This window comes from Aythya fuligula, chromosome 8 (genome assembly GCF_009819795.1).
Source record: "Aythya fuligula isolate bAytFul2 chromosome 8, bAytFul2.pri, whole genome shotgun sequence".
NCBI lineage: Eukaryota > Metazoa > Chordata > Aves > Anseriformes > Anatidae > Aythya > Aythya fuligula.
In genome coordinates, this window is record NC_045566.1 from 1,687,751 (window position 1) to 1,710,613 (window position 22,863).

General features: G+C 53.7%; 3 protein-coding genes across 8 annotated transcripts in view; 1 reads left to right on the forward strand and 2 right to left on the reverse strand.

The window, feature by feature from the left end:
• The first annotated feature begins 1,275 nt into the window (after positions 1-1,275).
• On the forward strand, positions 1,276-2,941 carry INSL5 (insulin like 5). The gene is made up of 3 exons (XM_032191908.1): positions 1,276-1,454; positions 2,582-2,585; positions 2,708-2,941. The coding sequence occupies exons 1-3, from the start codon at positions 1,276-1,278 to the stop codon at positions 2,939-2,941; spliced, it is 417 nt and encodes a 138-aa protein (XP_032047799.1).
• Positions 2,942-3,015: 74 nt separating this feature from the next.
• TCTEX1D1 (Tctex1 domain containing 1) lies at positions 3,016-5,721 on the reverse strand. The gene is made up of 3 exons (XM_032192217.1): positions 5,586-5,721; positions 5,306-5,430; positions 3,016-4,262 (listed from the first exon to the last, which is right to left on the reverse strand). Exons 1-3 carry the CDS (start codon positions 5,719-5,721, stop codon positions 4,059-4,061), a joined length of 465 nt encoding a protein of 154 aa, XP_032048108.1. The 3' UTR covers positions 3,016-4,058.
• A 4,547-nt stretch (positions 5,722-10,268) lies between these two features.
• Positions 10,269-22,863, reverse strand: part of SGIP1 (SH3GL interacting endocytic adaptor 1) — a 34,681-nt gene continuing 22,086 nt past the window's right edge. For 4 of the 6 annotated variants that reach the window (XM_032192103.1, XM_032192104.1, XM_032192105.1 and 1 more), the window contains 10 exons: positions 20,932-21,053; positions 20,122-20,248; positions 17,314-17,373; positions 13,397-13,508; positions 13,096-13,251; positions 12,570-12,702; positions 12,100-12,302; positions 11,783-11,847; positions 11,106-11,270; positions 10,269-10,913 (listed from right to left, as the gene is read on the reverse strand). In XM_032192103.1, the coding sequence (XP_032047994.1) occupies positions 10,891-10,913; positions 11,106-11,270; positions 11,783-11,847; positions 12,100-12,302; positions 12,570-12,702; positions 13,096-13,251; positions 13,397-13,508; positions 17,314-17,373; positions 20,122-20,248; positions 20,932-21,053 (1,166 nt within the window). In that variant the 3' untranslated portion in view covers positions 10,269-10,890. The remainder of the gene's footprint in view (positions 10,914-11,105; positions 11,271-11,782; positions 11,848-12,099; positions 12,303-12,569; positions 12,703-13,095; positions 13,252-13,396; positions 13,509-17,313; positions 17,374-20,121; positions 20,249-20,931; positions 21,054-22,863) is intronic. The other 2 variants (XM_032192109.1, XM_032192106.1) reach the window with 1 other exon arrangement.

A 22,863-nucleotide genomic window follows, 5' to 3' on the forward strand; every position in this document is an offset into this window, starting at 1 on the left:
AGGGCTCATGACTGTTTACTCACTGATGCTTTCTGTCAAGGCTGTAACATTTTGTAATTCACCCTGCGCACTGAGTGTCACAGAACTGTAACGTTACGGTGCTGGAAAACACTCGTGGTGCTAGGAAGTGCTACAAATCCCCGAAGTTCCTCATGTATTTTGTTCTCAAATATGGAATTTCTGACCGTTTTTTTTTTCTTTAAGGCATTTTATTGAAAGAATTTTTAATTGAAGCTCACAGCAACCACAGCCAACACCAAGCTCTGGACCCTGTAGCTGATGTGTCAGCCCCTGGTCCCAGAGCTGCTCCCTGCTGCTTTAGTGCACCCATTTCTGCCTTTCAGATATTTATTGAAAGGAAAAGGATGGCCAGGACAGTGCTCTGCAGCTATCAGTGCTTTGTTTAGAGCCATTGCCTGCTCTTTTCCATGCCTTTTGGACAGATGCAGAGCGCTGCAGCTGCAGTGGGGCCTTTTCACTGCACCTGGGTATCTGCAAGGCAAGTACCCATGGATGCGAGGCACAGAGCAGCTCCATGGCTCTCCATGGCTTGTTCCAACAAGCTCACTGTGCTCAAACACTCCACGTGCTGCAGGGCTGTATCCCATCACTTAGCACGCTAGGAAGCATAGCGTTCGTAGGTCTGGATGGCTACTTTGGCCACAAACACCCCTCGGGATGTGATTTTCTCCTGCCCAGCTGCCCTCCTGCACGCACTGCAGGCTCCTCAGAGGTGTGCGGCTGCTGCTTGGCCAGAGAACCAGGCAGGGTTGATGGAGAGGTGCACAACTGAGGATGTCCCTGGGAGAAGTCACCTCCCTTGTCATTTGGGGTCACAGAAAAAGGCCCGGAGTCCCTCAAGCTGTGCTAACACCTGGGCAACAGGCTGTGGTGGCACAGCTGTGCTGAGACTGGCAGAGAGGAAACCCATTACCTACAAGCCACGCAATAAACGTTTTTGCAGAACATACACATTAAGGGTATTGATCTAAGCCCGTTCCCTATAAAGGTGCCATACTCCGTGTTCCCGTTTTAAAGCACTTAGGTAGCCTGAAGATGTCTTTAACACCAAACCCCAGCGGCGTAGCCCAAAGCCCATAAAGCGCCACCAGAAAGAAGCGATTAACTTCTTTTGGGCAAACATCACCACCCTCGGAGCGAGCCATTACCCAGCGGAGCGCACGGAGCAGCCGTATAAATGCGGGGATTTCAGCAGCTCTCCCCAGCTCAGCCTCACACATCTCCTCCTCCTCCTGGCCCTCAGCACCTCGCAGAATGAGGAGCACGCTGCTGGCCCTCGCTGCGCTCGCCCTGCTGGCTGTGGCACGCCAAGCTCACGGCGAGGGCAGCGCCGTGAAGCTCTGCGGCAGAGACTTCGTCAGAGCCATCGTCTTCACCTGCGGCGGCTCGCGGTGGAGAAGGGACTTGGCCGATTATCAATACCTGTTTGGTGAGTAGTAATTAGTGCATCATCACAGCATCGACAGCGTGGATTTGGCTTTGAGATCCCTCAGGGATGTGGGGCAGCTTCACATCTCTTGTTTCCTCGCAGCTTGTTTTGCTTAGCTATTTTATTTGCTATTCTGCTAGATTGAAAAGATTTGGATCAAGATTTTCCAAGTCAACCTGAGGAAGCGTGAGTTAAGTGCAAGGTTACCACTGAACGCTTATGCTATAACATTTTATACTAAATTTTATTTTAAATGTTATGCTGTAACACTTCACAGGTCAGAGAGAAGTCTTGCTGCAGTCAATACAAGTTTCACCATTATCTTGGGTACCACACTACCTCTTTCCCCATCAAAACCCAGAAACTTTATGAACAGCTTGAGGATATTAAAAGAATACAGGATGCCAAATACACGCTCTGTGATTGAAGTATCTTTACGTGCTGCTGTGTATTTATTATATATTTATTAGTGCATTCTTAGCTAGAGTCAGAAAATTCAGCCACTACATGCACTGCTAGAATTTGTACTCAGACAGGTTAAAATAACTAGAAAAAGAAGAAAATAAATGAGGCAGATGACAGGAACAGAGGCTTCCTATGTTTTCCATGCAATAACAACTGCCTTTTCTGAAAATTTTATGGTAGCAGCAGCTTTAAAAAGTGATCCCATCTGCAGCACCCTATCAGAAAGTATGGTAAAGGAGAAGGAAACAGAGCTGCTGAATTAAGCGAGGTATCTGCTATAGCTTTATAAACTCCACGTGCAGTGCCCGGTTGTACGGTGGTGTTTGAAATGCACATGAATCACAAGCATGATTTAAGTGGGAACATCCAGGAACTCTGCGTGTCTGATGTGTTAACACAGAAGCTGCATCTCAGGAAACCCACAAGAAGCCCTCGGTTAACACGCTCATCAAGTGCTGCTCATATCAAATCACTTTTATCCTCTGAAGCAAACGTATCAGTGTAAGGCTGATTAGGCAACCGCTCTGCAAAGAACACTCTGCAGTACAAATCCACGAATTCCTGTTATTTTAACATGTTAATCACAGAACGTGCACCTCACATAGCCCTTTTAACACCATCCCGGTGACAAGACAGTGATCCCATACATCCCAGCTGTTAAATCAGGAGTGTGGCTAATACTCTCAGCTCTCTAGCTGTAGCTCGGTCTGACTTTCCTTCTGATAAACACCTATAATTGACTCACGATTCCATGACTTGTAATGCTTAGCTTCTAATTTTTATGCAACAGAGAGTGAAAACCCCCCGCCCTCCTCTGAGAATGGTTATGCAGATCCCTTGACATACACGGACCGGAGGCTGGGGACTGACAGCGAGGAAATCCTAAACACCAAGCCCGAGACGAAGCGAGCTGTACAGCACCCCAGGAAGATGTCGATGCTGAGAAAGCGCGAGGTGGCCAAGTTGCTCACCACATCCTGCTGCAGCGTCGGCTGCAGCGAGAGAGATATAAGCTCGCTGTGCTAAAAGGCAGCAGATGCTGATGAGGCTCGCTGCCGTAGCTTTCATGGATTAAAATAATCATGACATAAACGCGGTTATTTCAGTTGTATTCTTTAATTGTGGATTCATTCTTTGGAGCACACTAAGGAGTAAAGGCTGAGTAGTAAATGTTCTAGTACAAACCAGCTAACGGCTGCAAGGGCAGCTCAGGTTGGTTTGTCTACATTCTACAAGGTACAGTGTTTTAGTTTTTACATGTTAAAATCATTACATTTTTAAACATGAGGGCAATTTCTTTCTATCCAGCGACTAGTCTAGTTTCAGCTTTGCACATAAAATGTAGTAACATTAGCCATTTACCATAGGTGTTTCCTCTTACTTACGAAAATCCAACAGCCGATTTTGGACGTGGTATCAACTGTGAAACACGGGTAGCAAAAAGCCCATCTTCAGTGGTAACAGACTAAAAACAAGGCCGTGCAAATAACTCTGTGCAGAGCATCACACCACGAGGCCTCCAAGTCAGAGCCCTGCCACAGCGTGGGAATTGCTATAGCAGAAGAGACTGTGATCAATTCAGCACTGATTGCCCTTAAAAGGGGCAGGTGCCATGATTTGTTTCCTATTGCAGCTGTTTCCAAGAAAGTCTGCCCAAGCTCCTGCCTAGTGGGCAGTTAATTTGCACCCAGACAATTTAAATTATGATATAATTTAAAGGCATTTATCATTTGATTTCAAATGCTGTGGGACAGTTAGTCTTAAGCACATGCTTAACTGCCTGAAAATGCCATTTAATGCAGACTATTTCAAAATGATTTTGTTTTACTTTCAAAAAATCCCCCTGTGATTTCTACTTGGGGATCATGTAGCCACAGTAAATTCAAGGAGAAAGAGTATTACAGGGATACACTGTTCTGAAAGCAGTTAAAATCAGGTGCAAAACGGCATTTTACAGAGAATCACTTCCCAGAGAAAGCCTTGGGAAATACAATTATTACATCCACCACCAAAAACCTTACGGTAACCACATTACAAAACACTTTAGAGTTGCCTTGGTCCTTCACAACTGTTCTCAGAAACAGAAACAGGAAGAGTTAGAGAGAATGATAATTTTTCCCACTGCTAAAACTCAACTACCTCATTATTCAAAATAGACTGCGTAGACATTTGCAAGAGCAAACAGTGAAGTGTTTTTGAACACATATGATGAAAACGTATCAGTCGCAGGATCCCACAGGCACCTGCTTCCGATCTGCATGCTCTGCTCATTCAGCTGCCCAATGTGCGTCACCACAACAATCTTGTACCTCGGCACCAGGAGGGCTTTTACCCGAGCTTTGATAACCTGCAAGAGAGAAGCGTGGTTAGACTCCAATGGCGAGCTCTCTTCGCAGGGGATGCTCAGTGACTGGGTTTTCTGGGACGTAGAAGTGTGAGCACTGCACTAGTGAGCCCTTGCAATATTCCTGATGATAATCTTTGAAATGCTGCAATTTAAAACATCTACAGCACGCTACCCCAGCCCCACGAGCAGGTGGATGCATGCCGCTGATGTCATTTGACAAAAAAACCACAAAACTTCCATCTGCTAAAGCAGTCACATCTTTCTGCCTGACTACAGGAATGTGAGCACGGGTGTGAAGTGAGGAGTTAGGGTACGTGAGTGCCATCCTCCCACTGCACAGAGATCACCTTCCCACACACACTCACACTTACCTGCTGAGCACAGGGGGAAAAGGTACCTGAGGCAGTACTGCTTTTTCTATGCCGACAAGCCCTCCTGGGCCAGATCAGCTGAAAAACTAAAAGCTCAGGACAGTCTTTTCTGGGCAGCATGTGCAGCAAGGCTGGATTTAGCCAACAAGGAGTTTGCACGTGTCACTGAGCAGAATTAAGCCACTGTAATAACACAGGTACCACCAAGGGCTTAGTTTGGAAAGGTCTGAAACACACTTCAAACTTATCAGTAGCATTTCCGGACAGGGCAAGAATTTTTGTCCAAACCGTGTGTTTGGCCAGAGCCACTGCTGCTCAAACAACCCCCACCATCAAGCTATAGCTCTGCTCCTGCTCCAGACCAACCCTCGGTGCATTTTGAGGGCCCCCCCCAGCGTTTGCTTTACTCTGCTATTGACCCCGGACGGTGCCCACCACCCTTGCTCTGCCTGTGGTTACAAGTGAGAGGTGTGCTGCTGGAAAAAACAACCCTAAAACCTCAAGTTTTGCGTTAACTGCTACCAGAAATGGCACGGGGAGGGGGATGGATGCCTCAGTACCTACCAAGGAAGGAGAATACAATCGAGACCGCGCTGTGGGACCCCCTCCCAAACCTCCCTGAAGCAGCAGGAGGACACCACAGCCCCCAGAGCGAATGAACCATGGGGGTACCTCGGCGATGGTCTTCGCCATCTCCCTGCATGTGCCAGGCTCGTAGGGCAGCTCCTGCAGGTGCCCCCGCAGCACGTCCCGCAGGATGGCCTCCACCGCGCCCACCGGGAAGCGCTCGGCAGGACCTGTGGCAGAGCGGGGACACACGCACTGAGTCCCCCCCAAACCCCCAAAACCCCAAATTCCCCAAGGAAATTGGGGTTTCCCCAGGAAATCCCACAGCCCTGAAGCCAGGGAGGGCTCCCCGCTGACACCCCGGCCCCACAGCCCCGGCCCCTACCCGTGAGGGGGCAGCCGCCACCCCGCTCCCCGCCGCCCCGCTCCCCCTCGCCCGGCCCGGAGGCGGTGCTGGGCCGCCGGGGAGAGCCCGGAGGGCACCGGGGCTCCGTGCCCGACCCGCCCGGGCCTCGCCGCATCCCCCCTCGGGGCCGCTGAGGGGCCGGGAGGGCCTCGGCCAGCGCCGCCCCGCGGCCGGCGGCCCCTCAGCGTCCCCCTGTGTCCGCGGTCTCCTCATGATGTCGCCACAGCCGCCTTGTTTCTTTTCGTGTCACTGCAGCCCCTCATGGGACACCCCTCCCGGCTGTCTCCTGTGTTGGCACAGCGTCCCCACAGCCGCCACACGTCCCTCTGAGCCCCTCAGGTGCTTCCAAGCACCCCCTTTCCGTGTCCCCATGTGCCCCGCCATGTGTCCCCAAAGCCCTCCAGCAGGGTTCAGCAGCCCCCATAGGTCTTATGGTCCTATATAATGGGTTCCTACAGCCTCCCCCACGCTTCTATGGGTCCCCAGGGGTCCCTGTGGTCTTTACAGAGCCACACGTGTGCCTGCAGCCCCTTTGTGTCCCCATGACATCCACAGGTCCCCGCCTGTCACTTCAGTCCCCTCAGGTCTCCATGGTCCCTGCAGGTCCCTAAAGGCCCTGATGTGCCCCTGTGGCCTCCATGGCTCTTCCCATCCCTCAAGTGCACCCACAGGCATGGTCCCCATGTGTCCCCACAAGCCCTAAATGTCCCCACAAGTCCTAAATGTCCCCACAAGCCCTAAATGTCCCCATGGGTCCCCACATGCCAACCCCAACCACAGCCCCATGCCCCAGCTGGGACGCTGAGCTCAGTTTCCTACGGGGATCGTGGCAGCCTCCATCCCTCTGCTTGGCTCCTCCGGGTGCTCCTCCACATGGAAGCAAAATGCACTCGAAGTAGTGTTTTCTGGTTTTTATTTTCAAGGAAAAAAGAAAAATCACATTTAAATCGCAACTTAGGTGGGTGTTTGATGTGGTTCTCATGTATAGAATTAATAAACTTTGTTCTGATGTGGGGGATTCTTTGTTGCAGTATTATGCATGGTAAATAATTGCATATTCAAGATTTTGTGAAATGGGTGAGAGGGAGAATGGAGGAAAGACATTTATAAAAAACATTATTTACAAAAATGATATCCACATATTCGTATCCTAATCTATAAGGCAAGTAACATTTAAAATATGTTGTCTCATGATTATCTTCAACAAGTCAATACAACACATTCATATTACCAGTGGTCAAATACAAAGCTTTGCTGCAGGAGTCCATGTGCAACAAACCTGTACGTCTTTACAGTTTTTCTCTGAGAACATTAGGTAAGCAGCAAAGTTTTCATCACAGACTAAGCAGTACCTAGGCCATCGTAGACTAAAGGTATAATATATCTCATTGCACGTTTAGGCAAGAAAGGCCAGCCATTCATTAACTTATTTAACTTAAATCTTAAAAATAGACCTGTGTATCTTAATCCACAAATATTTATAAACATTTTATACACGAGGGGTTTCATAAAATGATATAGCTTATATAGGGTGATACCCCGGGGAACCCAATTTGCTGCTGGGGCTCCCTTTGAGCCCGGAGGGGCTGCAGCAGCGGGGGCGCAGCCCAGCCTCCCGTGTCCCCCCGCTGCCAGCCCGCCTGGGCAGGACCGGAGCTGCGAACCGAGACCTGACGCGATTCCTCTCTCAAACTGCGACTCAATTTTGGGTAAGATTTGTGCCACCAAAGCACCTGGCCGATTTCATCAGCCTTGGAGCATCCTGGATGGAGCTGGGAGAAAGGAGTGGGTTTCAAAGACACCATGCATGGATTACAGGGCCGAACCGCAGCGTGGCATTTCCCCCCAAAATTGCTGCTTGTCAAGAAGGAGAGAGAGTTGTAACAGAGAAATAAATATTCTAAGCACCTGTTAAAACCTGCTGTATCTTCTCGCATACTGCTCGGCCTGTAGTGAAGTCCTGCTTCTGTGCAAACCCTTGAGGAACCTTGCCTCACAAACACGTGATTTTCAAGAAAATTGCCAGCAGCACTACCGGCAGTCCCTCCTGAAATGCAAGGAGAGATCGTACAGGAGGTGTGGGCTATTTCTACAGGCCTTTATCCTGCTCTGCAATGAAGTGAGAATTAAAATATATCATAAAAAAATCATAAAACCTCCTAGCTCTATGAGAATTGCTTTCCTTGTAAATTTGTGAGAAAAAGAGTAAGTATTCTGGCTATGAAATGAAGTCTTTGAGACAGTAATTCCTTACAGGGAAAGTACAACGTGATGAAATTACGTATTTCAGTCACGGTAAGCTTCAAAATTAAGATTTTTAACAAAGACATTTTCACATAAAGATGACGCCTTTGACAACAAATAATAGGGGAAAATCACTTCATATTCAGGGTATAGAACTGGCTTCCTCAAGCACGAGCTGAAATAGGTGCTACGTGTTCAGGGGGAGCACCATCAGCTCTACTAAGAAAAAAAGCCAAACGGAGACGGGTTTGTCTGAGACACAGAATTACAACATACATCTGAGGGCATTTTCGGTAAAAGATGTTTGACCCTCTTAGGTCATTTAAAAATACAACACCTTCTCACGGTAGTCTGGCCATTTGGAAATGTTTCTGCTGCAAAAAGGTGAAGCTGTGGCTCCTGGCGTGACACTCGTGCTGCAGGAGCCCCAAGAAGCACCTCTGGGATGCTCACCTTGAACTGTCCAGGCCCCAGGAAAGGAGCACAAGGACAGCGTGTGGGGTCTTGCTGAGAAAATAACTGCCCCTGCAAGAGCAGGGCAATTTGTCACCTGGGCACTGAACGACTCCCCTAGGTCTCCCTGATCTCGTTAAAAGGAAAGGCGGCTGGCTCTCACCTGCAGGTGTGCATGGCTTCAAAACGAAGGGTGGAAGCAGCATTTTCCTCTGGTGCAGCCCAAAAACCAGGCAAAAGGGACCCTGAGAGCACCCCACTGCGACGTCTCCTGGTGCTTACAGCCTGGGAAAATGCTGCCCTGGGAGCCAGAGCTCACCTTAACGTTTTTTTCTCACCTATGTTAAAAAATCCGCTATAATGGATAACTCCTGAAAGGGCACGCTGAAGAAAAAAAAATAATATAAAAAAATAAGTATTTTAAATATCACATAACTGCGCAGACATCCTAAGAGCAGCCTGCACCAGGAGGAGCGTGCAGTTGTGCAACTTCCTCGCTGCACGATTGCGCTCGGGACAAGGTTTTGCAAGGGAAGCCACACGCACACGGCGAGAGCCCAGCACAGAGCCCGGAGTTTGACAGCCAGCGGCCTTACAGCAAAAATAACCAGCAGCTTCACAGCAAGGGAGCGATATTTAAGAACAAAAGTAAACACCAAATGAAATGCTTTTGATTTGGGGATGTTTTCTAGACTTATCTCCAAGTTATTAGATATTGTTCATGTAGAAAGTTGGTCAGGAACTCCTCCTCCTGCAAGGAGCACCCTCGGCTGGCTGTGAAACCTCAATACTTGCAGCAAACAAGAGAAGAAAAGTTGCAAAAAAAGAACTTTCTGTTCCTTACATCTAAAGAGCCACGTCTGCAGGTGTCTGTAGAGAAAAACAGCCCGGCCCCATCTGCAACAGGGCAAACCCGCAGGTGCCAGGACCCAGCACAAGGGAGCAGGGCCCGAGGGGACCACGCTGAGACCTTTCTGTGCATGCTCCCAGCCTAGTGACTGTCTGAATGCTTCCTTTTTTAATCAAACAGCCCGAGTGCTGCTGAGGGATGCGAAACGTTGGCAAAAACAGCACGAAGGAAAACTGCCCCAAACCGCTGGGTTCGGTCCCAGCATCGCCCACGACAGGGGCCCAGGCGTGCACAGGGAATGGGGCACGCGGCCAGGGAGGGTGCTGAGCACCCACACCTGGAAAAAGGGACCTGGTCTGGGGGACACGAGTGGGACAAGCTCGGGAGCTTTGGGTTATTTGGTTTGGTTTTCTTTTTTTTTTTTTTGTGTTTTGTTTTGTTTAAAAAGCATCTAAAAACCCAATGCTAATGTAAACACCTTGTCTTTCAAACAAAATATAAAGTAAAATATCTATGTTCTGGCAATATTTACATTATAAAATCCTTATTTTCAGGACTATGACATAGATCTCTTCTGGAAGCATGAGCTTATAACATTTGTACACAGCATGAACCAATTATGCGGAAACTGATTCTTAGGTTTTGCCCTGTGTCTGAAGGGGGTGGGCTGTACAGTTTATACATATTTCCATTTTGGGGGGGGGAAATAACTAAACGGCCTGAGTGCTCCATCTGGGAATACCGGCGAGTTTGCTCTCAAAAACTTGTGCTTTACCTTCTGTGTTTGCACTTCTCTTGGGCACCCGTCCCACCACACACACCCCGACCTAGAGCCGCCTCAGGACAGAAACATCTCCAGGCCATGCGAATGCTGATCCCAGCGCCAGGTGCTTTTGGCTCGAGCTGCGTTGGTTTTTTCAATATTTGTATACTAATATGTCTATTTTGCCTGCCTAATTGGTAAAATGGAAGGGCACAGGGGCTGCACGCCCTCAGATCCCTGACATGGGACCTGCGGGGCCCGGGAGACACGGGCTCACTCCCGGAGCTGTCTGGCAAAGGAGGTTTGAAGGAAATGCTCTGTACAGAAGTGGCATTTTCCCTTCTTTTTTTTCTGGGAGGCTGCACTAGGAGCCTCCACGTTCACGGAAATGTGGTTCTGGAGTTGGACCAGCTAAACCCAAAGGTCGAGCTTTTTATTCATCTCTATCGGCCATACGAGGGACTGAAGAAAAAGTAAACCAGCACGTGGGCTCTGCTTAGCTCTCTTTCTGTGAGGCACCCCCTTTATAACAGCTATCAGTATTGAATTTAAATCGTATATATTGACAAAATGTAATCTACCTCTGTAAGCATTGTGCCATTCAACAGTACTACTATTAAATTTATATACCACAGTTTAAATTACATCCATTTCATGAATGGTAAAATGCTAAAACTCAAGTGTCTAACTGCCAAAATACAGCCTTACTGGAATGAGTACAATTTACAAATACAATAATTACATTTTAAAACCATTAACAATGTTACATCTAGAAGTAAATACTGTAGGACTGGTCAAGACGGTGTTTTCCGAGGAAAAAAAAAAAACGCTGAAAGTTGTTGACACTTCCAACAGAAATGTCCCGAGTGCAGGATTTAGTTCATTTTCCTTAAACTGCAATTAAAACCCGTTCCACGCAGAGCAGTCCTTGGTTATTTTCCGTGTTATTTTCCACAGACTTGCATAAGCTTCCTTCAGTTATCGGCCAAGTATTTACCTGGAAATGGGACCAGAAATCAGCCGCCAGCCCCGGGGCGCAGCAGGGGGGCGAGCAGCGGGCGCTGCCCACGCGCAGCCAGAGACACCGCACCCCCATGGGGGATTTTTGGGGGGATTTCACCGGGTATTTCACCCCGGGGACCTCCTGCCCTCCTGCCACCCCACGGGAGAGCCACCAGCTGGCACCTACCTGCCGCGAACCTCTTCTTGATGAGGGAGAAGCGGTAGCCGGCGCCGACGAGCTCGATGTCGCAGCTGGAGAGCGTGCTGCCCTCGCTGGTGAACTGCACGGCCAGCGGGGCCGGGACGCTCGGCCCCTCCGACAGCTGGAAGCGGGCCAGCAGAGAGCCCACGCCTGCGGGTGGAAAGCCCCCCACGGGTCCCTTACGACCCCGCAGGGACACGCCGCGAGCCCCGCCGGCGGGTTGGCACGCGCTGCCCGCTGCCATGGGCGCACGGGGACCCCCAGGAGGGGGCAGGAGGTGAAACCCCTCATTCTGCCATCAGATTTGTGCTTTTTGGACACCCTAGCATGAAGCACACGTGAGAAGTGACCCACGGGTTGCTGCAGCCCCCAGTGGGATGCGACACCAACGCAGGGAGGGCTGAGGGAGCGAGGGGCTTGGAGAGCAGCCGAACCCGTGCCCCGTGTGCTAACACCCTCCGTGAGGCCAAGCTCTGGCTGGCAGAGCCATGCCGGGGACATGGCCTGGATTTTTAAGGCTCTTTGTGGGGTTCTCAACAGCATCATCCCCAGCCAGCGCTGGCAGGGATCGCTCTGTCCGGACTTGGGTGCGGACAAGAGAAAGAGGCCAAGGTCTGGGCGCAGCATTCATGGCTAACAACATGCACGTTTTGGGGGATTACCTCCGTTTTCTGACTTCTGAGAGATATCGGGGATCTTCCACAATATCCTCTGCTGCTCAGCGTTCCTGCAAGCAGAGGAAGAAGAGCGTTTCTGTAGGAACCAAGTCGCTGCCCAGGCTGCCTCCAAAGGCTGCTAAAAGCTGCATGCACCGGGCCCCAGAGCTGCTCGGCAGAGCTGGAGCTTCGAGCCTGACCCGAGCAGAAAACACCGTGCCCCTTTGTAGAGCAGAGCTACGGCCTCCATCCTGCAGGACGGGGATGGGATTTGGTCCTGGCACCCCCCAGCACCCACGCCACCCGTCGCAGAGGGCTCCTACCAGACAGCGGGTGGAAGCACGGCTTGCAGCTTGGTTACTCCTCCGTCGACGGGGACGAGGAACTGGACGTTGTTTAGAGCTACCGGTGTGGTCATTGCCTCTGTATTGTATTTGTAGTCGATGCGGAGGTCAGTGCTTGCAGGGTCACACCGCCAGCTCACTGCAAGGTTTAATGGAGTAGACTGAATACCCTGGGCAGATACCTTCCAAAATGACAGAAAAAACATTTAGTTTCCGTAGGGGTGAAGGGAGAAATCCCATTTTACAGACGCAGCAAATGCAAGGTGTTTCAGAGGAGGCAACGCCGGGCAATCACACCGCAGGCGTGCTCGGGGCTCGAAACCTAGCGGCACACGGGGGGGACCCCAGGCCAGCACTTCCCCACCTCCTGCTACCTCCACGCGGCGCCCCTCGCACCGACAGGGCACGCACGGGTTTTGGGCAGAGCTCGGCGTGAGCAGAAGCCGTACCTGGTACTTGAGCATGTCCACGTTGTAATAGGTGGCTTGTGGTTTCTGCTCCGAGACCTTCTTCAGGTGCGTCATCAGGTTTGGCATGTTGACCCAGAACTCCTTCGTGCTGGCGTCGCTCTGCGTGCTGTCACTGCGAGCAATTAACGGGGTTAATTAGGGAGGGTTAACCCTTTCCGTGAGCAGGGCACAGCCATCCCCAGGCCATGAGCGGGTTTAATCCTTACAGAAACACCGCGTCCCCCCCGAGTGTCTTTGCTCATGCTCAGGGAGGCACCGCAGGAGCATTTTGTGAGCAGAAAATGAGCAAACCCCAGGAAAGGCCCTGTTCCTCTGCTGCCTGGCAAGCAGCTTGCTCAGAGGGAATACCCCCGCCAATATTTAGGGGCTGAGAGTTTCCTCCCCAAAACCTGCCCAGGCCCTGGGGAGGACAGAGACTTCCAGCACGTGTTTTTGCGAGCGCCCCGCTCTCACAGAAAGCCTCCTCGCCCCGGCTGGATGTGAGGGCTGGCGGCGTGGGGCTTACCAGCAGAGGAGCTGGGGGTTTGGCAGGACGTGCTCCAGCCGGTTGTAGTTCAGCACGCGGAAGGTGAGCACCGCCGGAGCGGGGTTGTTGGCAAAGTGTCGGGTGATGCCCGCTGGAAACGACAGCACCATCTCCCCCGTGATCTTCACGATGCACCTGCAGCGCCGGGCACAGAGACCCAGGGGAGGAAACGGGGGGGCTCGAAATGCAGCACGGGGAGGGGACGGCGAGGTGACAGCCCCCTTTTCTGAGCTGGGACCCCCCCCGAGACGCGCACCCGGACCCCCTGGTCGGCACCTACTTGCTGGGGTCGGCCCCTTTGAAGTACGCGTTGACGGTTTCGGTGAAGGCGGCGGCGACGGGCAGGGTGTCCTGAGCCCCCATGGTGAGCGGGCTGGGACCCCGAGAGGAGCCTGCAACAGAGCAAAGCCTCCGCTCGCTGGGGCAGGGGGGGCACCCCGCTCAGAGCCAAGCCCCACACAGGGCTTTGGGGGGAGATATTTTAAAAAAAAAAAAGGCCCCGAGGCTTTGGATGAAGCGCTAACGCCATTATGGGATTATTTCCACCCCCCCTGAAATGAGCAAAGAAAACATGAGCAGGAGCACAGGGCACCAGCACGGTGGTCAGTGCAGGGTGGTTTGGGCATTTTGAGGGTCCTGGGGGGGCTGGGAAGTTTGGTTCCCATGCCCAAGGGAGCAGGATGCTCGCTGGCTTCTCCCTCCCTGCAGCAGGTGCTGCTTTCCAAAGGGCACTGCCCAAATCCTGCCCGCAGCACCCCCGTGCGTGCATCCACGTGGGATGCTGCTGCTCGCCCTGCACACCTGGAAACTCCACGCACGGCTCCGCAGGCTGAAAGCCATCGAGGCTGCATCGTGCCGTGGTGGGCTGCAGGAATGGCATCGGTGCGAGGGGCTGCCCGAAACCCTGGGGCGTGCTGGCAACCCACCGTCACCGAGGGCAGCGCCAACACGGGCTGCCAGCACGCAGGGTGCTGGTTTCTGCCCCAAAGCATCAGCCCCAGGGGAGCTTCTGGTCCCTTCCTTGTGGTCTGATGTGCACCACCACACCCCGGGCTGAGCCTTTGGGACCAGAGCACGTCCCCAGGAGGTGGCAGGGAGCGAACCGCAGCCCTGCCGGCTCCAACGTGCCCCCAGCGCGTTTCTGCAACGCACCCTCCTGCAACCTTTTAAAAAAAATACATCACTGCCTGCACATTAGCTAAACACGGGGGGTTGTTTTGCCCCCAGAGCACATCACAAGTCATGGCAGCGGGCGAAATGGGCTGTTTCGGGGTGGTTTCTCTCGCAGCATGCTCCCATGCAAGCTCCCAGCGCAGGCTGCGGGCAGGGCCGGCGGGCAGCGACCCTCGCCAAGACGCCAAGCGAGCGGCTGCTGCGAGCTCATGCTTTCCTGGGGAGGCTGTCCTCGGCAGGAATCCCCTCTTCTCCACCTGCTGCTCCCCTGCTGTCGGTGTGGGTGTGTGTTTGCTGGCCCCTGGCCGCAGCAAGGCCCTGCCTTGTGCCTTGGCCCTGTGGCATCAGGCGAATCGGGCACGGGGTTTGGGCAGGGAAGCCAGGGTTCATGCAGTCCCCTGGGAGAAGCACCCCTGCCAGCTGAATTACACTCTGGGCTTTGATAGATTAGTTGTGAAAGAACATGGCACCGCAGCTGACGATCCCACACGCCCTACAACAACCCCAAAGGCACAACGCCAGTGCTGCTCCCTCCCCGCGGCACGGGTCAGCCCTCCCCAGTGCTGGCACTGTCCTTCCAGAGGGATAGCACAGCCTGGAACGGTGTTAAAAAATAACGTAGCCTCACATCTCCCTGGTCATACATCTTAAAAGACCCAGGAGAATGCATTATTTCAGCCCTGGCCTGGAAGAAATAATGCTCAGCGAGCGCCAGCGCTCAGAAACCACGTCCACCACGCACAGAAAGCCCCTAACAAGAGCCGCTGGACGTGTTCACGTCTCGAGCACACCGTTTGCCTTCAGTTCAGCTTTTTTTCCTCTTGGAAAAAAGGTGATGAGCTGAGCGAGGACAGTTTACACCAGGGGAAGCCTCACCGACCCGCGAGGAAGCAAATCACCACATCCAGAGACCAACAGCACGCGTCCTAGCCCCGGCATGGAGCAAGGGGCTCTCCAAACCCATACAGAAACACTTGGGGGTCAAAACCACCCCTGCAGAAACCAGGGTGAAGGCTTTGGGAGGTGCTGGAGGTGCTGCCAAACAGCACATTTCGGCAGGGAAGGCAGGAGGAAGGTTTCGGGCAGGCAGCTTTGCCGTGTAATTGTGAGTTTGGGGGAGAGAAAAAAAGAAATCCTCCCCAATACACACATGGCACCTGCAAAGCGATGGAGGCAGCAAAAAGAGGATTTGAGGAGTGAAAGATCCGGCTGCTGTGGGTCAGGCAAACACACGTGTAGGGGCACGGTGGGGTGAGCAGGGCGAAAGGAGGGGGCAACCCCAAGTCCATCCAGGCAGGAGCAACAGGAAAACCTCCTGAGAAATCCTGTGGCTGCTGGCATGCAGGGCTCTCAGTCCCCTCCGCCCTTCCCCAGGAAAACCCCTGTATTATTCTAACGAGCTCAGAGCCTAACCAGCTTTTTTTTTTTTTTTTTTTTTTTTTTTTTTTTTAAACAAAGTTTTAAATCAAAAAGAGAAGTACAAAACTCTCTGCTCTAAGCCCTTATATTCTTTTCCAGCAGCTTGTGAGACGATTCTATTTTAAGCACGTGCTGTGCTGCTCCTCCACCAAAAGCCTGGCTGTTTGGTTACTGCTTCAGGAGTCGCTTTTAGAAACATGACATTTTGGCAAAACAGCCCGAGGACACAGGATAAATCCACCTTTGGGGCTCAGGGCACAGGTGCCTGCAGAGTGCTGGGTTCCTTTGCCGTTATCTATTGGGAACGTGGCACCTGAACCCATGATTTTGGGTCTGAAAACAGCCAGACCCCTGAGCGCTGGGTGGCTTTTGCAGCAACGTGACATTTGCCTCACTTTTCCCTGCACAAAGATGGGGAATAGAGGTCCGCGAGTACTCTGATTGTAGCAAAAAAAAAAAAATAATAAAATAAAATAAAATAAAAATCCTACAGAAACACTGCCACAAGGAACTGCAGAAATCCAGAAATACCAGCCAAAAAAATATGTTTGGAAGCATTCGTACCTAAACCCACACGCAAACCTGCCACGTGCTCGCGGGGCTGCGTGCCCAACCGAGTGAGGAGGAGGAGGAGGGAGCGCCGTGGGGATGTGCAGGCTCGAAGGTGGCCACTGTGTGCCCTGTCCTGCCTCATTCCATCCTCCCTGAGCCCCAGCACGGCTCCCAGCACGCGGACGGACAGACGGACCCTGAGGATGGGAGGGCTTGGGCTGGAAAAGGCAAAACTCAACCGAGCACCAGATGGAAAGGGCCCAGCAGAGGAAGGGAAAGGCGAGGCAGAAGGGAAGGAGCTGAGCCCTCGCCAACACTGCCTGCACGTGCCCGTGCTCGGCCCTTTCGGCACGCTGCTCCCGTGCCACCGCGTCCCCTCCGGGTGGCTACATCAGCTCCTGCGTCCTGCTCCCGTGCGCTGCGTGCTGGGGAATGGGCAACGAACCACAGGGCTCTAAGGCAGCCAAATCGATGTGATGAGCCAAAAAAATATATAAAAAAATAAACTGCTGTCAGTTTTCTGAGCATTTCTAACCACCTGGCTTTGTCCTGGACTTGTCTGAATTTACCACCTGGTGAAGCCCTGCTGGCAAGGCAGGCAGCAAGCGATTCGGGATGGCTTCGCCCCGCCGGGTCTCCGCGGGCGCAAGGCCATCCCGAGGGGCAGGCAGGGACCCTGCTGCAGGGCTTGGGGGCTGCGGGGCTGGGTGGTGGTGGGATGCCCCTCGTCACAGCCCAACAGGGAGCCCAGCCCCGCAGCCCCCACACCCTGCAGCCGGCAGCGACGCCGAGCTCCCCGGGGGGCTCCGTGCCGGGGTCCCGGGCGGCTGGCGAGGGCGCTGGGGGCTTCATGGTGAGCACCTGGTGTTCAGCCCAGAATTTTTTTTTTTTTTTTTTCCCCAAAATAAATAAGATGAACGGCACAAATCAAGCCCAAACGGCGGCAGCTGGCCGCAGCACCTCGCAGCCACCCAGGCTGGAGCCTTCGGAGGAGCCCGGGGGAGCGAGCGGGAGCGGGGGCGAGCGGCAGGCGGCGTGCTGTGCGCTACTTACCTTCGAAAGTCAAATAAAACTTTCCTCTGTCAAACCAAACGAGGGAAGGCTGTTCATTCTCTGTGTGGCCGGGAGTTGAAGCGGGATGGGGAAGGTTCAGGAGAGGGAGAGAGAAGGACACAGAGTGAGTCACGGAGCAGGACATTCGTCTCGCTACGGGGCGGGGAGCGGCGCCGCAAGCCGAGCGTGCAGGGCAGGGAGCGGGCACTGGCACTCGGGGGTTTGCTCGGAGAACAGAAAGCAGGAAGCAAAGCTATGGAAGCCCAGATGGAAGGGAATTTTTGCCCGCTTAAAAACGATTTTTTAATTTTTTTTTTTTTGTTTTCTCTTTTCTGTCTATGGGTGGAGTGGACGAGGCGCCCTGGCCCACGGTCCCGGAGACATCACAGGGGGCTCGCTTCCAGCCTCAGCGCTGCAAGCAGCACGTGCAGCAAGATGCAGGTGTGTGTGCGTGCATTTTGGGACAGACAGCTCACAGAGAACCACGTGTACACAGGGCAGGCGATGCCTAACTGGGGTTTTCCCGTTCTCACCAGTTACCTGCACTCACACCACCCAAAAACCACTTGGGGAAGGATCAGCGCTTGGCACCGGGTGCTGCTGCAATAACCCTTCACCTCTGAGTTTAGGAGGCGGTGGCGTGGCACCTCTTGGTGCTGCCTGTCACCGAGAAGCTACCGGCATGCCCACTTTTAGGCCAGATTTCCCCAAAAGTGCACCCGCAGGTGCCTTGCCGAGGTGGGCAGCGTGCCACTGAGAGCACCCTCTTCTGACGACACGGGCAGAAGACACGCAACGAAGAGCAAAAAAAAATAAAAAAAAAGAATGCGAAAACGAGTCCCCCGGTGAAATCAAGCAGCGCGTCTATCCACAGGGACACACAGAGAAGAATTTTAACGAGAAAAATAATTGCAGGCTCGCTGGCACAGACATAACAGCGCCTTTCTCTGCAGTCAGTGACCGCACATGCAGCCCCCACGGAAGCACACCAGCACAGCACGAGGGACACGTAAACGAGGCGACAGCTCCGAGCGCTCTGGGACGAACTCTGACGGATTTACCCCTACAAAAAACGAGGCCGGGAGCGTGGTGCTGGCCGTGGGCATCCCTGGGGAGCCGCAGGGCCACCAGGTCCCCAACCTGCTGCCACACACCACCTGCCCACGTGGCCCCAATTCTGCCTCCTGGTTTCCCCTTATCTTTTTATCTTTTTGCATGAAAAAATCATAAATAGAAAATGCTGCCTCCTCCACCGTGGAGCATGGGGAGCGTTGCATTGGTGTTTGCCTGGCACCGGTCACCCTGGGGACATGGGGGGTGCAGAATAAGCCATTACGAAACACAGAGAAGCAGCTCTGCTCACAAAAATACACGTTAAAGGGAAAACATGTACATTTCAAAGCGAGTGCCCAAGGGCTTATTTCATGCACATCCTATGGGAAAATCCACCCAGGCCTTGGCAGGGCGGGGGCTGCCGGCCTCACGCACAGCCTGAATTTCACAGCCCTGGCTCTGGGACTCCCTAAGCCCCTTACCCTGTCCCCAAACAGGCTGTGCCCTCCACACCACAGCCTCCATCCCCCCACCACAGCCCCCATCTCCCCATGCCCGCTGGCACCGCCAGCCCCGCGCCCGCTGCCGGGTCCCCCGGGACCCCCAGCCAGCACCCCAGGCACACGGGCTGCTGGCAGCGTGCTCTTTGAGCAGCATGGTGGCACGGGGACTGACGGACAGAGGACGGAGAAACACCCACGGCACCTCCAGGGTGAAGCAGCAGCGGGATGGAGACGCAGGCGGGAGGCTCCGGCCTCCCTCGGGGCTGCGGTGCCGCCGTCCCCAACAGCCTCGTACGGGGATGTCCCATGGGAACGCCTCACGCCGTGGCTCAGCACGTACAGACCCGAGCAAATCTGCTTTTTTTTTTGTTGTTTTGTTTTTGTTTTTAAAGAGTTTTGGGGCTCCAGCTTCCCTCCCTAGCAGCCAGCCTGCTTCTTCCGCCAGCGCCCCCGGCTGCTGCTGGCCTGCAGCAGGCAGCACTTTGGGATGGCCCCGCCGAGCGCACCAACATTTCAGGGCAACAAACAGGGAAATAAAATAAATAAAATAATAGAAAATGGAGCTGCAGGAAGCGGGGTGCAGGCGGGAGGGCAGCGGGGATGGAGGCAGAGGCACGGGGGGAGCCGGCAGCACCCAGAGAGCGGGACCTCGGGCCTGCATCAACTGCCTCGCACTGCACCAGGCACCCGAGGGATTTGGCAAGAAATGTGGTTTTTTTTTGAGGGTGTTTCCTCCAGAAGCAGCACCTCGTTATGATCTAAGATGTGCGAAGCTCAGGGTTTTGAAGGGCCTTTGCCAAGACCCCGTTTCCCACCCCTCCTTTAACGGGAAATGTGGATTTCAGGCACCCGGAGGGGTTGAGCAGCGATCGCTCCCCGGGTCCCAGCATCTGGCTTCCAGCCCCCTCCCCACCAGGGTGTGAGCAGCCCCCCAAAAAAGCGTGTTTTGACCAAATTTACAGCCCACAAGCACGTTTTCTGCTGCATTCCGCTCGGTGATAACCTCTACCCTCACCCACACGTATTTTGCACAACTTTTGGGGCTGGCAGGAGGAGAAAGCTTCCCTGACAGCATCGCCCTGGTGGGCCGCTGCGCCCACCTCCGGTCCCTTTTTGCCTTTCAAAACCTGATTAAAGTGAGCCAACGTGAAACCAAAGACCAATCGAGCAAATCGAAAGGGCTCGGGACTCTTTCAGGGCTGTTGAGAGGTAGGAAAGGTGAAAGAAAAGCAGTGCTGGAGGTTGTTTTTACCAACTGTGGGAGTGGTGGCTGCACTCAGGGAATTGGTGGAGGATATGGAAGAAGTACTTTCAGCACGGGCTAAAGGTGCTATCGGAGGAGGACTGGATGAGTGAATAGGAGGGCTAAAAGGCCTGGACTGTAGAAAAAACATAAAATAACACAAGGTTAAAGGAAATAAAGCACAGAACATCCACATCAAACAACCAGAAGCTTTTGCTGAAGACGTGACCCCTGTGTACCCCAAGGCAGGCTGCTCCCGGCTGGCCCCAGCCTCCCTGCCAGGTCGGTGCAAACCTGAGCGACTTCAGTTATTTAATGTGGAAATATTTTCTTCTAGATCCAGGAAAACAGCAGATTAAATCCTCCACTGCACTGCTCACAGGAGAGCAGTGGGGCACTGCAGCTCTGGCAGCCACTGGGTGCATTTAATGCAACCGGTATTGGGAAGAGAGCAGTGCCAACTGTGCCCACGCGTCTTCACAGCTCCTTTTGGGATAGTTTTGTACCACAACACCCATCCAAAATTCTCTGCTTGCACTGGCCCCGAGCTGCAGGGAGGTGCCCAGCACCCTGATTGCAGCACGGCCACAGGGAGCCCACCCTGCTGGCCCCATCCCTGCTCTCCGTGCTGCTTCACATCCAAACCCACCCCTCCTTGCACAGGAGCAGCAACCCCGTACCCATCCCAAACCCCCCAACCCCATACAGCCCCGACGCCTTCATCCCATGGGGATACCACTCCCGACTCGCTGGCTGCCCTTTTCCCATTCCAGCCTCGTTTCATAAACCCCATAAAGCTCCAGAGAGCCCCAAGCCTACCAGGTCGGCGACGGCGGGCTTGCCGGGGGGCAGCTTGGGCCGGGAGGGGGGCCGCGGCGGTGGGGGCGGCGGGGTGCCGCAGGCGGCCAGCGGCGTGCCGGGGCGAGCCGGGGACGAGGAACCTGCAACAGAGACAGGGACATCAGTGCCACGTCGGTGCCCGAATGCTGCTCCCCAGGAGCTGATGGGGTGGTGGGGAGGGGATGGGGACCCAGCACCCCCATACTGCTGCTGCAGGGTGGCAGTTTTGGGCAGGAGAGCCCCTCACCCCATATCCAGCCTCAATCCTTTCAGGAACCCTACAACGCTGCCCAAGCAGAAGGAGACGGTGTGCCAAGAACCAGTTTGACCCCAGTAGCAGCTGATGCTGCTTTTCCTCCATCCTAGCAGCTTGTAGCAGAGATTTGGGCTCTTCCTGCGTGCCCTGAGGCTTTGTGAGCTGCGAAACCACCACGTGCCTCCATCTGCCCCAGCACGGCTCCCACAGCTCATGGGACCACCATAGGATCAGATGAAGAAAGGTGGCCTGAGAGGGATGGGGCTTTACCCCAGTGATGAAGAGGAAGGGCAAGAAGTGCTGGAGAGCAACGTTATGGGCTCTGCTGGGAGCAGAAAGCGTTTCCCAGCTCGCTGGAAGAGTTTCCGTGAACACGATGGTGATGCCTTCATGGTTCGTGTGGTCGTCACGGGCTGTGACCGTGCCACGAAGGCTGATGTGCCATCAAGCAAATTTTAGCTTTGTGGTTAGCTTTATTTCTGCTGCTTACAAGAGGAACAGCTCGTGGAGCTTTGTGGATGGTAGCTCTGATTAAACCATCGGAGCAAGACCTACAGCAATTAGACCTCACGGCAGGCTGCTGAGAGAAGAGGGACAAGTCCTGGCCATTGATGTGAGCACCTCAGAAAATTAAGTCAGTTTTATTTAGAAGCCTAATTTGGGTGCCAAAGATTGACATTTTTCCCTCCTTGTCCACTCGAAAGCCTAGGAAAATAGGAATTATTCAGGGCAAGTAACCTCGCAGCAGTGAACGGAGGCCACAAGGTGGCTTTTGAATGCTCATCACCCCCAGAATCAGCGACGTGCAAAGAGTCCAAAGCCCTGCAAGACGCCAGATTTGGCGGGGACCTCCAGAAGATGGAGCAGGAGTAGGAAAGGAACCTGGCTGGCACCACGCACCCTGACCCGCTGCCACCAGACATGGCTGTCTGAAGGCTCACACCACCTTTGTGTGCACATTTCAGCATTTTTACAGCTCACTTTTCTGGCTTTTACACAGGGACTGGCCCAGGACCAGGTCTCAGCAGCCTGCAAAGCACAGGGAAAGGAGCCAGAAGGCAAGTTTTAGCCAAGAGGTGAGGATCCTCTGAAGTAGCTGCTGCTGCCACGCGAGCCCAGCTCCGGGCAGCAGAGTGGGGCTGCTCCATCAGTCCCCACACACGCAGCCACCTTCACACCCCCGTCCTGCCCCTCTCAGCTCATCCAGCGCCGTTGTTGTCACCGTGGTGGGGAGCAAGGTAGGAAGAGGCTCAGCACACCCTGCTGCCGGCCTCCTGCAGAAGTCCCAGCACCCATAGGTGCCAGGCTGGGGCTGCGCGACCCCGGGTATAGTTTCTGCTCTGTGGGGTGGCAGCAGCACCACCAGGTTGGGGGAGAGCGGCTGTAAGCTGACCCCCACCACCCAGACATTAATAATTAATAATTAAGCAGGTGAAACCAGGCAGGACACACACATCAGACAGAGCTAGGGGGGTTGTTTTTCTGAACCACATCCTCTGAAAGCCATTTCTCCAAACGGGGCTGGGGCTTTGCACCCCACAACCCAGGGCCAGGTGGATGGGGACTGCATTCACCCCTATGCCTACCGCTGTGCTGGGGGGTCACTGCTGCCACCCCCGGGGTGTTGAGGGGTGAGGAGCTGCCTGCAACACATT